This window comes from Urocitellus parryii, chromosome 2, assembly GCF_045843805.1.
Source record: "Urocitellus parryii isolate mUroPar1 chromosome 2, mUroPar1.hap1, whole genome shotgun sequence".
NCBI classification, from domain to species: domain Eukaryota; kingdom Metazoa; phylum Chordata; class Mammalia; order Rodentia; family Sciuridae; genus Urocitellus; species Urocitellus parryii.
Window position 1 is genome coordinate 10800853 of NC_135532.1, and position 14145 is coordinate 10814997.

The 14145-nt window shown below is 37.1% G+C and overlaps 1 protein-coding gene across 2 annotated transcripts in view; it reads right to left on the minus strand.

The window, feature by feature from the left end:
* Positions 1 to 14145, minus strand: part of Pcca (propionyl-CoA carboxylase subunit alpha) — a 356906-nt gene that overhangs the window by 108221 nt on the left and 234540 nt on the right. For both annotated transcript variants that reach the window (XM_026399302.2, XM_026399298.2), the window contains exon 19: positions 10317 to 10419. In XM_026399302.2, the coding sequence (XP_026255087.1) occupies positions 10317 to 10419 (103 nt within the window). The remainder of the gene's footprint in view (positions 1 to 10316; positions 10420 to 14145) is intronic.

Genomic DNA, 14145 nt, shown 5'->3' on the forward strand with positions numbered 1-14145 from the left:
TCTTCAGCCTGTTCTTCAGAAGATGCCACTTTGAACCTTCTTCCCTAAACCAGCAAGAGGGAGAATCACCCCTTCCTCTAAAGCAACCCAGTGAATTAGGACCAGGGGAGTTACTATGAGTTCAGGGACCCGGAACAAAACTGTTGGAGTGAGCTCACAGCCTTTGTAACTCTGACTCTTCTGTACAGTAATCTCTTTGGGTAGTTTATACACCTAAAGAAGGAAAAATTGGAGGCTTCAGAGGAATTATCCAAATCTGTTCTGGCTCAGCTTTCTTGCTCTGACCCTTGTTTCAGTCCTTTCTTAATCTTAATTCAGATTAAGTCAGTCTCTAAACAGAGTCCACAGTGTGACAGCCAGCCCCACCTCCAGGTGCAGAGTGCTAGCCAAAGGCGCTCCAGAAACTGCATTGTGCGTCCTTAACACACGCACAGTAGGACCACTGCACTCTAGTCAGGGAGCCAGCTGCTCATCTGATTGCTTCCCTGATGGCCAAAGCACTGCATTAGTTTCTTGGCAGATAATCAGAACCCAATTATTTCAACAGTCACACATCTTCCAGACTCTTCCCTATACAATTCTGAAGTTCAAAATAAAAAGGTAATATACATAAGATTCAAACTTCGAAAATATACTAAAGAGACATGGAGTATAATGTCAGTCCCCTTCTCAGTTCTGGGAAGTAGACAGCCATCCAGCTCCCCACTCAAAGGAAACCAGTGACCAGTTTCTTACGGCTCCTGCCAAAGGTCTTCTCTGCACCTAAGAAGCATGAACACACATGTCCTGTCTTACACCAGTGAATGAACTTTTCTTCTGTCCCTTAATAAAGCAGTTCATAGGAAAGGCCCACAACCTTTTCAATGCTGCACAGAATCTCAGAATTAGGATGGGATCATATTGAAGGAACTATCCCAGTGTGACAGCTTGGCGTTTCAGTTGTTTCCAGGCTCCTGCTGTTACAAACAATACTTTCATGAACTTTCTTACACAATTCCTACATGTGAACATAACCAAAAGTATAAATTAATTTTTTCAAATTGCTTTCTGTGGAGGTTGTAACAGTTAGTATTCCAACCCATAGCGTACAAGATCTTATCTTTCTACAGCTTATGAAATCAGGGAATAATCAAATTTTTCATTTTTGCTAAAATAAATGTACATGGAAAATGGTATCTCATCATAATTTTACTTGAATTTCTCAGTGTGATTTAGGACCTTTTTCTCATACATGCAAAAGCCATATATATTTCCTTTGCTATAAAACATCTTTGAACATTTTTCATCTGGATTGTTGTTCAATGTCATTTTCACATTGATTTGTAGAAGTTCTTTATATGTAAAGGACTTTCCCCATTTTTCCTATGGTTTCATGGCTTTACTATGATGATTTTATATTCTTTGAAGAACAACTTTACATTATTTTATTTTTTCAGCATTGCCTTATTTCCCTAGCAATTTCTTTCTCAAAATGGAAAAATTATTTTATCAAGAAACTAAATTCTTACCAAAGTGAAAGAATTTAAAATGTTTATATATTATGTTTTTCTTTGTAAAAATTCATCAACAGAAAATATTTTTAAGTATATTTTAGTATACTTTTATAGAAGTAGTTTACATGATCAAAATGTAAAAGGAAAAAGTGCTGAGTATGATATATCATATAACCTCTAAACCTTTCCTGAATTTCCCATTGCTTATCATGTACTGAGTCAATTTTAAAAAGAGGATTACAGTCCTTTATCATAAGCTCCTAGTGGTATAATAATATTCTTTTTTAAAGTTTTTTTTTCTTGTCAATGGAACTTTATTTTACTTATTTATATGTGGTGCTGAGAATTGAACCCAGTGCCTCACACATGCTAGGCAACCACTCTACCACTTAGCTACAACCCCAGCCCTATAATATTCCTTTTTGAAAGCTACTACAGAACTGTTCTCTTCTGTCTTCCTACTGTGCACTTAAATTGTGGATAATTTTTTCAATAAAAAAAATCTGCAGTAGACATAAAAGTAATAGTTAACTGAATTTATTTGTTTGTATCCTTCTCATATTCAAGAATAAGAAACTTGGGGCTGGGCATGTGTAGCTCAGTGGTACAGTGCTTGCCCTAGCATGTGTAAGGCACTGGGTTCAATTCTCAGCATCACATATATACAAATAAATAAAAATAAAGGTATTGTGTACAACTAAAAAAAAAATTTAAATACACACACACACACACACACACACACATATGTTAAGAACCTATTCTAAAAACTGACAGTAGAGGCCAAAGGATAATATAATGTCCTAATTTTTCTATGAAAGGTATTTGAAAATTAATTACTTAAAAGAACTGAGACTCAACTATGAGTCTTATAAAAATTGTAGTAACTACATGATTTAGTATTACTATATATACAGGAGAACATAAAGAAAACTTATTTTGTCTATGAGTTTGTTTCTTGGCATATTCTAAGGTCATTCAACTATTGTTTTTTTACAAACATGTTATACAAAAACATTTAAACATCTACTTAAAATCAAATTTCCAAAGTGCTTTTTAAGTATCCAAAGAAAATGTGGCAGAATGTTTTCTTAATTAAGAAATCTAGAACAAAATACACAGTAGTAGAACAAAGAAGAAAGAATTAGTTATATCAGAGAGAGAAAACTTCAAACAATGCGTATGTAATTATTTCTTATTATGCATCCATATGTAATTATTATTTTTTATTCTTATGTTCATCACCATATCCTTTCTTTGAGGAGAAAAACACAGGGTGGTAATTTCAATGATATGAATACTACAAAACATTTCCCTCCCTCCACCACAGGCATCTAAAGATGAGATAATTTTGCATCAAGTAAAAAGAACATTACTAAGAAAACAAAATGAAAGTACAAACTCAGACACAAAATCTTATCTATCTCAAACTTTATACTGCTCTCAAAAATTATACTAACTTGCATAAAATGCAAAAATCATTACTTAAAAAATCACTATTTTGAATTTTATTAATTATTTTGAAAAATAAATCAACATCCACAAGAGGTAATTAGATTTTAAAAATACTAATAGCTGTTCCAATTAGTATCTCTAATTGAAAGAGAAATAGCGTGCATATTATTCCTTATATTGACAATGATTTATGCACAGTATGGCAGAGCTAAACTTCCAAACTCATCTGTACACTGGAGCCAGTTATATCTACTTACCAGGCTTATTAGAAAGACTAAATGAGATAATGCACGTGAAGCACTTACCATACGCTTGGGACAAGGGAAATAGTAAATGTAGACCAAAGTCATCAGTTGGTTCATCAAAATGCTTTTGAATACGCAAAGATAACTATTGCAAATAATCATGCAGCTAGAAAGAGAAACCCTCGTTCCATTGTTTATGGCAAAGAGGAAAAGTAAGAAAGCACATACTTTCATAGTAAGAAACTAGTTACTATATGCAGAAGATGTCTTTAATATTTCAACAAACTACTGCCTTCCAGTGTTTTCCCGCATCTGTTTCTAAGATGAGTGTGAAGTGAGTTCTGCTCAGATAGGCAGCATGTTCACAGCTGTCACTCATCAATCCTGTCTCCCAGGTGGAACTCCACCTGCCCCAGGTGTCGGGTGCTTCCTTCTTCCCTTCTTGTGGATCTAGCTGGGTGAAAGCATCTCTATTAATATGTTTATCACTTCCATTTTAATTGCTTCCATGGCTGCCTTCCTTTACCAGCAGAAGAAAAGACTGTTTATACAGGTATTTCCAAGACTCACTACCTTTAATTCATCCTTTTTATTCAATGAAATATTATGTTTACATTAAGTAATTTTTCATTGCTTTCTTGGGATATAGTTTTAGAAATGGAATTAGTAGATGGAACAATGTGAATGTTTGTAAAGGTCTCAGATGAACTGTTACTAAGTTAGCTTGCAGAAAGGCTAAGCAAATATATATACATAAATAGTTATATAGATATGAACATATGTGTATGTGTGCGTATATGTGTGTGGTAGGTATGTATGTGTTTGTGTGTGTGTGTATTCCCCTATTTTATATATATATTCTACTTTAAGGCACCTTTGGGTTTCGGACATCTAGCACAGCAACTATTATTTGGAAAAATTATCTGATATTATTTAGATATTTAGAGGGTAAACTATACTCACCATGGTCACAAGGATATAAATAAGTACTTTTAAAAATATGTAACACTAAATGCTCATGATAGATAAGCCAAGGTTCTGGACAACCCAGATAGTTAAGCTTCCAGGAAATGCCAGGTTGTTTTGCAAAGTGGCTGCACCATCTCAGCTCCCTACCAAGAGTGCTCCAGTGCTCAACATCTTCTCCAGCACTTCCTCTCACCTGGTTTTTATTAGACCATCCAGGCAGATATCAAGGGCTATCTCATTGTGGTTTGAATTTGTATTTCTCTAATGCCTCATGATGCAGATCATCTTTTTATGTGCTTATAGGCCATTCTACATGTTCTTTGGAGAAATGTCTAGTGGGATCCTTAATCCTTTTATAAATTGAGTTATGCATCCTTCCGCCATGATGTTATGTCTTACTCTGAGTGCCTAGGAATGGAGCCAGCCTTCCATGGACTGCTCTTCTAGAAGTAGATCACTGCCTTTTAACTTTTTTTTTTTTTTTTTAGTTGTAGTTGGACACAATACCTTTACTTTATTTATTTTTATATGGTGCTGAGGATCAAGTCCAGCATTCACACATGCTAGGCAAGCGTCCTACCGCTGAGCCACAACCCCAGCCCCTGCCCTTTAACTTTTAATACACATTTTATCAATATACAGCTTACCTGAAATTGGGAGAATGAAAGGATTCTAATTTAAATTTCAGTAGTTTCATGCCTATCAAAAAGATTGATCTTCTGATAAAAGAAAAAAAATCCTATTTAGTAAAATAAACTAAAAAGTTTTTAAAACACTGAAAAAAATAATTATTTTCATTGAGCATACTGTGTTACTTTTTTCCCTCACACTCTCTTTTAATTAATTAATTAATTAATTTAAATTAGGTAAAAATGACAGCAGAATGCATTGTGATTCATTGTACACAACCTGCAGCACAACTTTTCATTTCTCTGGTTATACACAATGTAGCATCACGCCATATGTGCAGTAATACACGTATCTAGGGTAATGATATCCATCTCATTCCACCATCTTTCCTGCCCCCATGCTCCCCCCTTTGCCCAAAGTCCCCCCACCCCACCCCCATTATGGACCAGGATCCACTTATCAGAGAGAACTTTTAGCCTCTGGTTTTGGGGATTGGTTTACTTCACTTAGCATGATATTCTCCAACTCCATCCATTTACCTGCAAATGCCAGGACCATACTGGGTTACTTTTGATCATTTTAGATTTTTCTTTAGTCATTAGCATAAAGATTACAGTGGTATAACAAAATCTGATAATCTAAGAATTCTGGTTATTTTTTAGTAGTAGTTTATAAAGTTTTTACAAACTTTTTTTTTCTTTGCTGGTTCACAAAAAATGTTCTGTATCTAGGATTATATGCAATTGCTTTCTAGTTTATTAGTACTTAACATGAAATGTCAGGCAAATTAATATTTATCGATTCATTTTCTTTGTTGAGCAGTACCAGGGACTGAACCCAATGACACTAGGTTCAAATTACAATGATTATTGATTATTGTGAATTTAGTCCTCATCGTCTTTACGACAATGAATGCATTAATCTTTTCATTTCTCATGACGTTTTGACCAGTTTTGCTTTAAACTGCACAACAGAGACATGGGAAAACCTCATAGTGATCCAGAAGGGAATCATGAAAATGATCCTAAATAAAAATCAGTTCATTTGTAATTGTTGCATGTTTCTCATCCTGAAAACTAATATTTGCACTCTCAGTTCAGTCAGTTTATCCTTTTCATGAATTCTGCTGTTCTCAGAGTGAAGACCTAAGTAAGGCACAACGTCACTTCCACTTCTTCATTCCACCTGGACTTCAATCATGCATTCTTCATTTCTCAGAAATTTTACTTTTCCCACTGCCTAATCTTTTGTTATAAATACTAGTCTGAATTGCTTTGTATATTTTTTAATTGTGGAAAAGACACACAGAATTTGCCATCTTAATCACTTGTGAGTATACAGATGGACAATGTTAAATACACTCACATCTTTGTTCTTCCACCCCCATCTATCTCCAGAATGCTGACGTCAGGAACCTGAAATTCTGTACCGTTGAAACAATAATTCCTCATTCACCCTTCTCCCAAAACTTGGCAACCACCACTCTATTTTCTGACTCTATAAAATCTGACTATTCCAGGTGCCTCCTTGTGTAGGTGGAGCCATTAGTATTTGTCCTTTTAGAACTGGCTTGTTTCACTTGGCATAACGTCTGCAAGATTCATTTGTGACATAGCATACATTGGAATCTACTTCCTTTTTAAAGATGAATAACATTCCTCTGTGTGTGTGTGTGTGTGTGTGTGTGTGTACATGTATACACACACACACACACCACATTTTGCTAATCCATTCATCCATCAATGGACTCTCAGGTTTTGCTACCTTTTGGTTATTGTGACCAATGTTGCTGTGAACATGGATGTGCTCCTATCTTTTGGAGGCCTTGCATTCAAATTTCTTACTTATGTATCCAAAAACAAGACTACTAGATCATACAGTAATCTTACTTTAAATTTCTGGAGAAACGCCACATTGTTCCATAGTGGCTGTGACATTCCTACCAGCAGTGCACAAGGATTCCATTTTCTCCATACCTTGTCAATAGTTGTTCTTTTCTGTTTTCTTGATAGCCTAATGGGGAGAGGTGGTATTTTACTGTGGGTTTGATTAACAATTTCCTTACAAGAAGTGATACTGAGCAACACCTCATGTGCTTGTTGGACATCTGTAATCTTCTTTGGAAAGCATCTGTCCAAGTCCTTTGCCTACTGAATTGCTATTGAATTGTAGGAGTTCTTTATATATCTGGATAATAACTCCATATTAGATATATCTGACTTGCAAATAGTTTCTCCCATTCTGTGGGTTGCCTTTTTTCATTCTGCTGAATATGTCCTCTGATGCATGGTAGTATTTAATTTTGATGTAGTCCAATGTATTTTTTCTTTTGTGGCCTATGACTTTGGTGACACATGCAAGAAATCATTGCTAAATCCAATGCCATGAAGCTCTTCTCTTTATTTTCTTTGAAAAGTTTTGTTGTTTGCATACTTAATGTTCAGGTCTTTGATCCCATTTTGAGTTAATTTCATATATAAAGTAGGATCAAGGCCCCAAATTCATTCTTTTACATGTAAATATCCAGTTTCAGCTACACCATACATTGAAATGGCTTTCCTTCCCCTTTCTAATGCTCTTGGCATTTTCTCAAAAATCATTTGATCACACACCTGAGGGTTTATTTCCTGCTCTCTATTCTAGCCCATTGTTCTATATATCTCTCTTTATGCAACATCATCCTGTTTTGCTAATTCTAACTTTGTAATAAATTTTAAGATGAGTGGGTGTGAGGCCTTCAATTTTGTTCTTCTGTCAAGATTATTTTCAGTGTTTGGGATCCCTTGAGATTTCATAGGAGTTTTGGATAAACTGTCTATTTCTGTTAGGAATGTCACTGGAATTTTGATAGGGATTGCATTGAATCTGTAGACTCTGATAAACAACATTGACATCTTAACCACATTAAGTCATTTAATCTCTGACATAGACTTCTTTCCATTTATTTGTGTCTTTAAATTCTCTGAACAACATTCTTAGTTTTCAGTGTATAAGTCTTTTGCCTCCTTGGTTAACTGTGTTCCTTCCTAACTTTTGTGTGGGGGAAGGGAGCTGGAACCAGGGATTGAACCCAGGGCTTCACACATGCTCTGAAGGTGCACAACCACTGAGCTACACCCCAGCCCATTATTCCTAACTGCTTTTTTTCTTTTTGAAGTTATTGAAAATGGAACTATATTTGCTTTGTGTACTTTAACAACATGCATAAATGGGATCATTTAGTAGTATGTATCTCTTTGAATCACTCTTTTTACTGCTATTGTGATCTGTACCTATGTGATGGCATGCACAAGGACACACAGCACCTTCAGGGAAGCTGCCACAAGGAGGAGGAGAGCAGAATGGAATGACACAAAGAGAAGCCTCTGCTGTATTCATACATATTTTTCTTTTTAAATTGGAGATACATATAGAAGATCTGTACATTTATTGTAATTTCCTCATGTGAAATATAATTTATAATACCTAAAATTTTTTAAAAAGGACCCTGAAAATATGTGGTACCTGAGCTTTACCAAGAGCTAAATAAATAAGACTTTGTTTATATAATTTCTGGAATCATTAACTTGGATCTACACTGTCACATTTTGGCTCATTTTTTCTTGATGTGACAGGAAGTCAACAATCACAGTTCTGCATTCTGTGACCTAAAAGAAAATAATCACTCTGCAGAAATCTTCATACAATGTGCCTTCACTTACCCTGCACTGTTCAACCTGCCTCCTTTCACAATGCTGAGGTCAAATGAAAGCAGCTCAACTCAAATATGCCCAGGACACAGGGCCCCAGCAGGAGCACAGGCTTTTCCCGGGGCTACAGATGCTTCTGAAGACCATGAGTACGGGAAACAGGTAACTTTTAACTATTTTTCCTTTTTAATTGGGAAATCGTTTTTTATATTATCTATCAATGTGGATGTTTTTCAGGGAAAATTTTAATGCACTAATTTCAGTGTGTTTTTCTCATGAGCTAAAAAAGTGAAGCAGGAGGTAATTCTAAAAGACAAATTCAAAAGACAGCACTTGGGCAATCAGATCAAGGGTTTCTAGTTTTCCAACATAGAATCTGAAGCAAGCACAAAGAACTAACAGCTCTAAGACATCATGGGGCAACCTTCTGGTTAAGGCAGGGTGCTGCTAGGAAAAACATTGAACTGCACTATCAGATTGCAGGACGGCTTCAGTGGTGACTCAATATAGAACATAAAACTGGGCCGAAGTTCACATCTTTATAAAGTCAACCTCCCCCGGGAAGACACTGCACTCTAAGAGTAATACTCTTTACTACTCTACTCAGATAATCTGCTACTCAACCTGACATTTTTTAAAAAAATAATCATACAGATAAGAGGGATGTAAAGAATGACAAAAATTTATCACCAAAGGTATTGTTAAATAATTATTTAATCATTACAGCTTTCATGTTTAAGTGAGCTAAGTGAATTATCTTTTAGTGAGCAAAGCTTTAGCATTTTGGCATACAGAATGATTCGCAGAACTTAAAGAAAATCAAGGAGACTTAATTTATGAATTATCTCTTTTTTTGTGGATATGATTCTCACACAAAAATGTTGGCCTCTCAGGGCCACAGCCCAGCACTCATCTGGCACACAGTAGGCCTGCAATAAGTGCTTGTGGAACAAATGAATTCTCCTGAATCCCCAGCTTGTCACATTTTCTCATTGAGACCAAGAAAACACCATGCCCCTCAAGCCTCATCAGGTTTTAAGCGAAATATGTTCATTTTGAGTTTCACATCCTGTTCCTTCTTCTGATTAAAAAGTCGTTTGTTTCTCCAAAACAAAATAACTTCTCAATGCCACTTGGGAGTGCGAAGAGAAATGAGGGTAAACATAATATTTGTCACACTAACTGCATAACAGCTTTCTTGAGCTCAGGTTGAAAATATAAAATCATAAAAGTTCAAATGGCAACTCTTCAGGTATTTATCTGGCAATTCCCAGTTACAGATTTAAAATATATCATTCAGCACAAACACTGAAATTATAATGAACTTTGTTCACTACAGACCAGAACTCAAACTAGTGCCAATTCCACTAGGGACACCATCCAAGTTTTTCAGAACAAAAAGAATGTCACCACACAGTGAACTTAGCCCCAAGAATGTCACACACAACATGAAGCCTGAAGTCAATGTGGTATGAGGCTTCAGGTTACATGTATGAAAAGAATGGTCACCTACCACCACAGCCATCACACATTTGGAATTATAAGTAAAGATGTTCTTCTCTATAACAAATGCCAAAATATTACTTTTCATTAAACACTCAAGGGAAAGAGTCAGGTATCAGGAAGCAGGTTTAGAAAGGAACTAAATCTAGGTATGTATTTCTAAATTAGCATAAGAAAACACAGTCTCATTTACATCAGCTTCCTGAAGAAGCTGAAACAAATATGTAGCTATGTCAGCAATTCAAAACAGGAGAATCACTGCACAGGTCAAACGTGGTTTTAAATATTCACAGATAATTTCAAGATTGTCAAATAAAGAAAGAAAGAAAACTCACAGAAAATGCTGAGCCACTTCTTGATGCTGTGACAGTGTGATCTTCATTGTGTAATTTTACGGAGAGCTTCCACTTAGCCACGTCTGGCTTAATAACAGGCATTCTGGAGTCAAAGAAAAGAAAAAGAATTAATAATTTTATATCATTCTTTCTCAATAAACAAAATTTCCTTTGACACTAAGTGTGTGGAGTAAAACTGCTGAAGAATGTATTCCTGAAAATTTTATTCTAAAAGGTTCCTGGGGTGGAGGGTTCAGATTTACACTACAGAGGTTTAAAAACCAGTTCAGCCAAAGACAACAGCAGTCATCAGGGGAAACTGGGTGCCTCCATTTCTCCTAAAGGCCATCATCTATCTACTTTATGAATTTAAGTTGTTTAATTGTGACAGTCCTTTGCAAATTAATCAATGCTAATTTTTTCAATATTTAGTTTTCAATTCAAGGCAGTTTTTAAAAAAAAAATTATAATAAACCACTATGCCATACATCTTAAAAGTTCAGAGACATAAAATGGATTAATTACTCAGCCAGCATGATCTGGCATAGGGAATTGTTTTGGTTTGATTTTTACCCCTCATAGTCAATGAGATTAAAAGCATATTAAGAATGAACTTCTATGCATTATTCCATAATGCATATAGAATGTTCCTTCATGATATGAATTAGAAAAAAAAATTACCTGAGTATATGAACTGGAATATAGCCTCAAGGAAAAATCAAAACAAAACTAAATACTAAGTGGCAGTGCTAAGTTCAGGAGCATCAAAGCAAAGTAAGTATTGGTTTCTTCTTGGGAGCTTACCATGTATGCCTTTTGCAAACCTAGTTTTCCCCAACACCTAAAATCCAAACAAACTTTCATATCTCTTAATAATGCTAGTCTATCACATGGGTCTTTTCCTGTGTATGATCAGTATTTCACAGTCCAGGAAAACTAGGTCAAACAGCCAGCAAAAATGAAAAACAAACAAACCATTTTTAGAATATAAATATTTCCCACAATATTTATAATGATTTCTGAATTATTATGTATTTAGATTACTTATACTTATGAAATGTTATTTATTAGGCACTAAACATTAGCACTTTGTAGCATTCGGTCTCCAGCTTAAGTCAGTTTTTTTTGTTGTTGTTGTTTTTTAAGTTGCAGATTATGTTTTCATTTTCTCCTCCCAAATTTCAAAAAAATTCTGTCGTAAGTGTAAAAAAAGAAATCAAAGTCATAAGAATCATCATTAACAAATCACCACTAGTCACAATGTCCAGTGAGTGATGATTAGTAATTAAGGTGAATATCTGTATTTGGCCAACAGCCTGATCGGTTTCCTGAAGATGAGGAAATGTTTTAAATACTGAGCAGGGGAAAATGAAAGGAAAGTAAAGAAATATCAATGGTTTGTTTCCGCTGTACATTGCATGCAAGGGCTTGGAAGGTGCTTCTCCGGCAACCTGAAGAATGTTTCAGAGGAAAGAGCTTCCCCAAGGAGAGTGAAGGGAAGGGGAGGACTCCAGGAACAACTCAGGAGAGGAGAGAGGTGCAGGCAGAGAGCAGAGCAGGAGAGGGCTCGGCATTCCCCAGGACATTCCAGTTCCTGCGCTCGTCTTCCTGGCTGACCCAGAGACCACTAAAAGAACATGACCATCTCTTCCAATTGCTCATCTTGAGCTCACTCTGCAGTGCCAGGAATGGTGCCCAGAGCCTTGCACACACTGGACCAGTGCTCTTCTGCTGCCCCGCACCCCAGCCCACTCCTCCCTCCACAGGCTGAGGAGAAGGTGCCAGGAGGTCAGCAGAAGACCATGAAGCAACTGCTCTGTGCCAAGCTGGGCAGGAGAGGCAGACCTGCCCAGAGTGGAGGTGAGCCTCGCATACCTGGATACTCCCTGGGGTCCCTGGACTTTGTGTATCACAACTCTAGACTTCATAACTTGCTCACCTTCAAATGGCAAAACACCTGACCTTTCAGGGGCACTGTGGTGGCAGAGGTAGCCCCACGGCTGAGACCACCCTACAACCAGGCTTCCTCAAGTCACGGCTCTCCTCAGTTATCTACAATACTACCCTGCCCACCATCCTTCACCCCAAGTCAAATCTTAACCTACCCACCACTCGAGCCCCCTTGCATGCCACTTGATTTCTGATTTTCGCTGACCTCTACATCTGCTGGGCCTGACCCTTAAGCCAAGCAAATAGGAGGCAGAGGACCAAGGCTGTGGCTATAAGCTTAAGCTCTGGAACTCGGAGAAAATGCACAAAACCTGGCCTTGCCCATTACTACTTCTGTCCCTGAGCAAATTAAGTCTTAGTTCTCTTACATAAATAAAATTAAGTTAATAACAATGTCTGCAGTAATAGGGATGTACTAAGGATTAAATAGGGTGTATAAATGCTCACTTTTACTATGATGATTCCCCAAGGCTAGGCCTATCCTGTCCTCTTCCTAATCGAGACCTCTTCCTTTAAGACAACTTTGAATGCCTTTCCTCCCGGCTCTCCAACAGGAGGGCACCTCCTCCCTCAAGAACCGCTCCTCAATTGTAAGTTCAGTGATCTCCCTTCTACTGGGCCAGTGCTACACGGCCTGCTGTCATGCTTTGACGAGATTCAGTGGCCTGAGGCGGCAGCTCTTTCAAGTAAACGGAGGAGACCGTTTTCAGTGATGCAAGTGTCCTCTGCCTCCAAGGAGGTGGGAAGTTGCTGATCCTGACATCCTGTTCCAACCCAGACACATTTTCCCACAGAAAGTGATCTTGCAGATGGTGGCGAGACACAGTTGCCACTCTTCGGGACCCAGCTACTATTTATTTTTCCATTGTTTTATTTTGATCCACATCTGTTTCGTATATGTTGTAGCTGGCCCCAGGAGGGACCTTCTGGAAAGAGCACAGGCTTCTGAGGCTAAATCTCAGCCCTTCTCTCCCTAGAAACATGCCCGAGACCGCTGTCAGCCCTTTGGAACCAACACCCCCACACCTGTAAAGTAGGCCCAACAGACCAGGGTAGGGGTGGGAAGCTGTTGCTTCTAGGCACTGAATCTGGGGTGCAACTCTTCCAACAGTTTTTTTTTTAAAGTGATACATTAAGCAGTATAAGAGGCTTTGGTGTGAAAAAAGACCTTAAGAATCCAAAGAGAGTCAAAAGCAGGGAATCTCTCTACGAATTCACTCTTACAAACAAAATTCACTAGGATTCCTCTGACTTTTTGAAGTAGTTTTGTTTTCTTTTTTGTTTTTTAAAGAAAATGGAAGGACTGAACATATATGCTAGCTAATGAGCAAACATAAATATGTTCAGAAGTAACAACGGGCTATAATAAAGTATAAATAAGGAAAATAGTACATATAGACCTTAAAGTATTCATGTTCTATTTCTGCAAATTCATTGAGAATATACTAATTGTAATTATCTTGAAATGCTGATTTCAGTTTAACAAACACATGCTTATGATGGTAACAAGTGCCTAAAATCATATTTTAAATTTTAGAAAAGAATCACACATATCCACAAAACTCAACATAGTGCACAGGAAGATTTCTATAAACAACTCCATGAAAGAGGGAGAAGGTCTGGGAGCTTCCTTGGACAGGCCACAGTAATGACACCCAGAACACGGTTGCCCCTGCTGGAGTCCATTTCTAGAGAAAAAGGCTGCCACCACACCAAGAGTTCAGAGGCGCAATAACTGCAACCGGCAAAGCTGATGTTAATTTACAGCTTCACAAAAGAAACAAAACCCCTAGAAAAGTGGGACCCACATAACTAGTAACTCACAAACAAATCAAATAACAGCTCTCAACCGGGCCTGTTCACTTGTGATTATCACCAG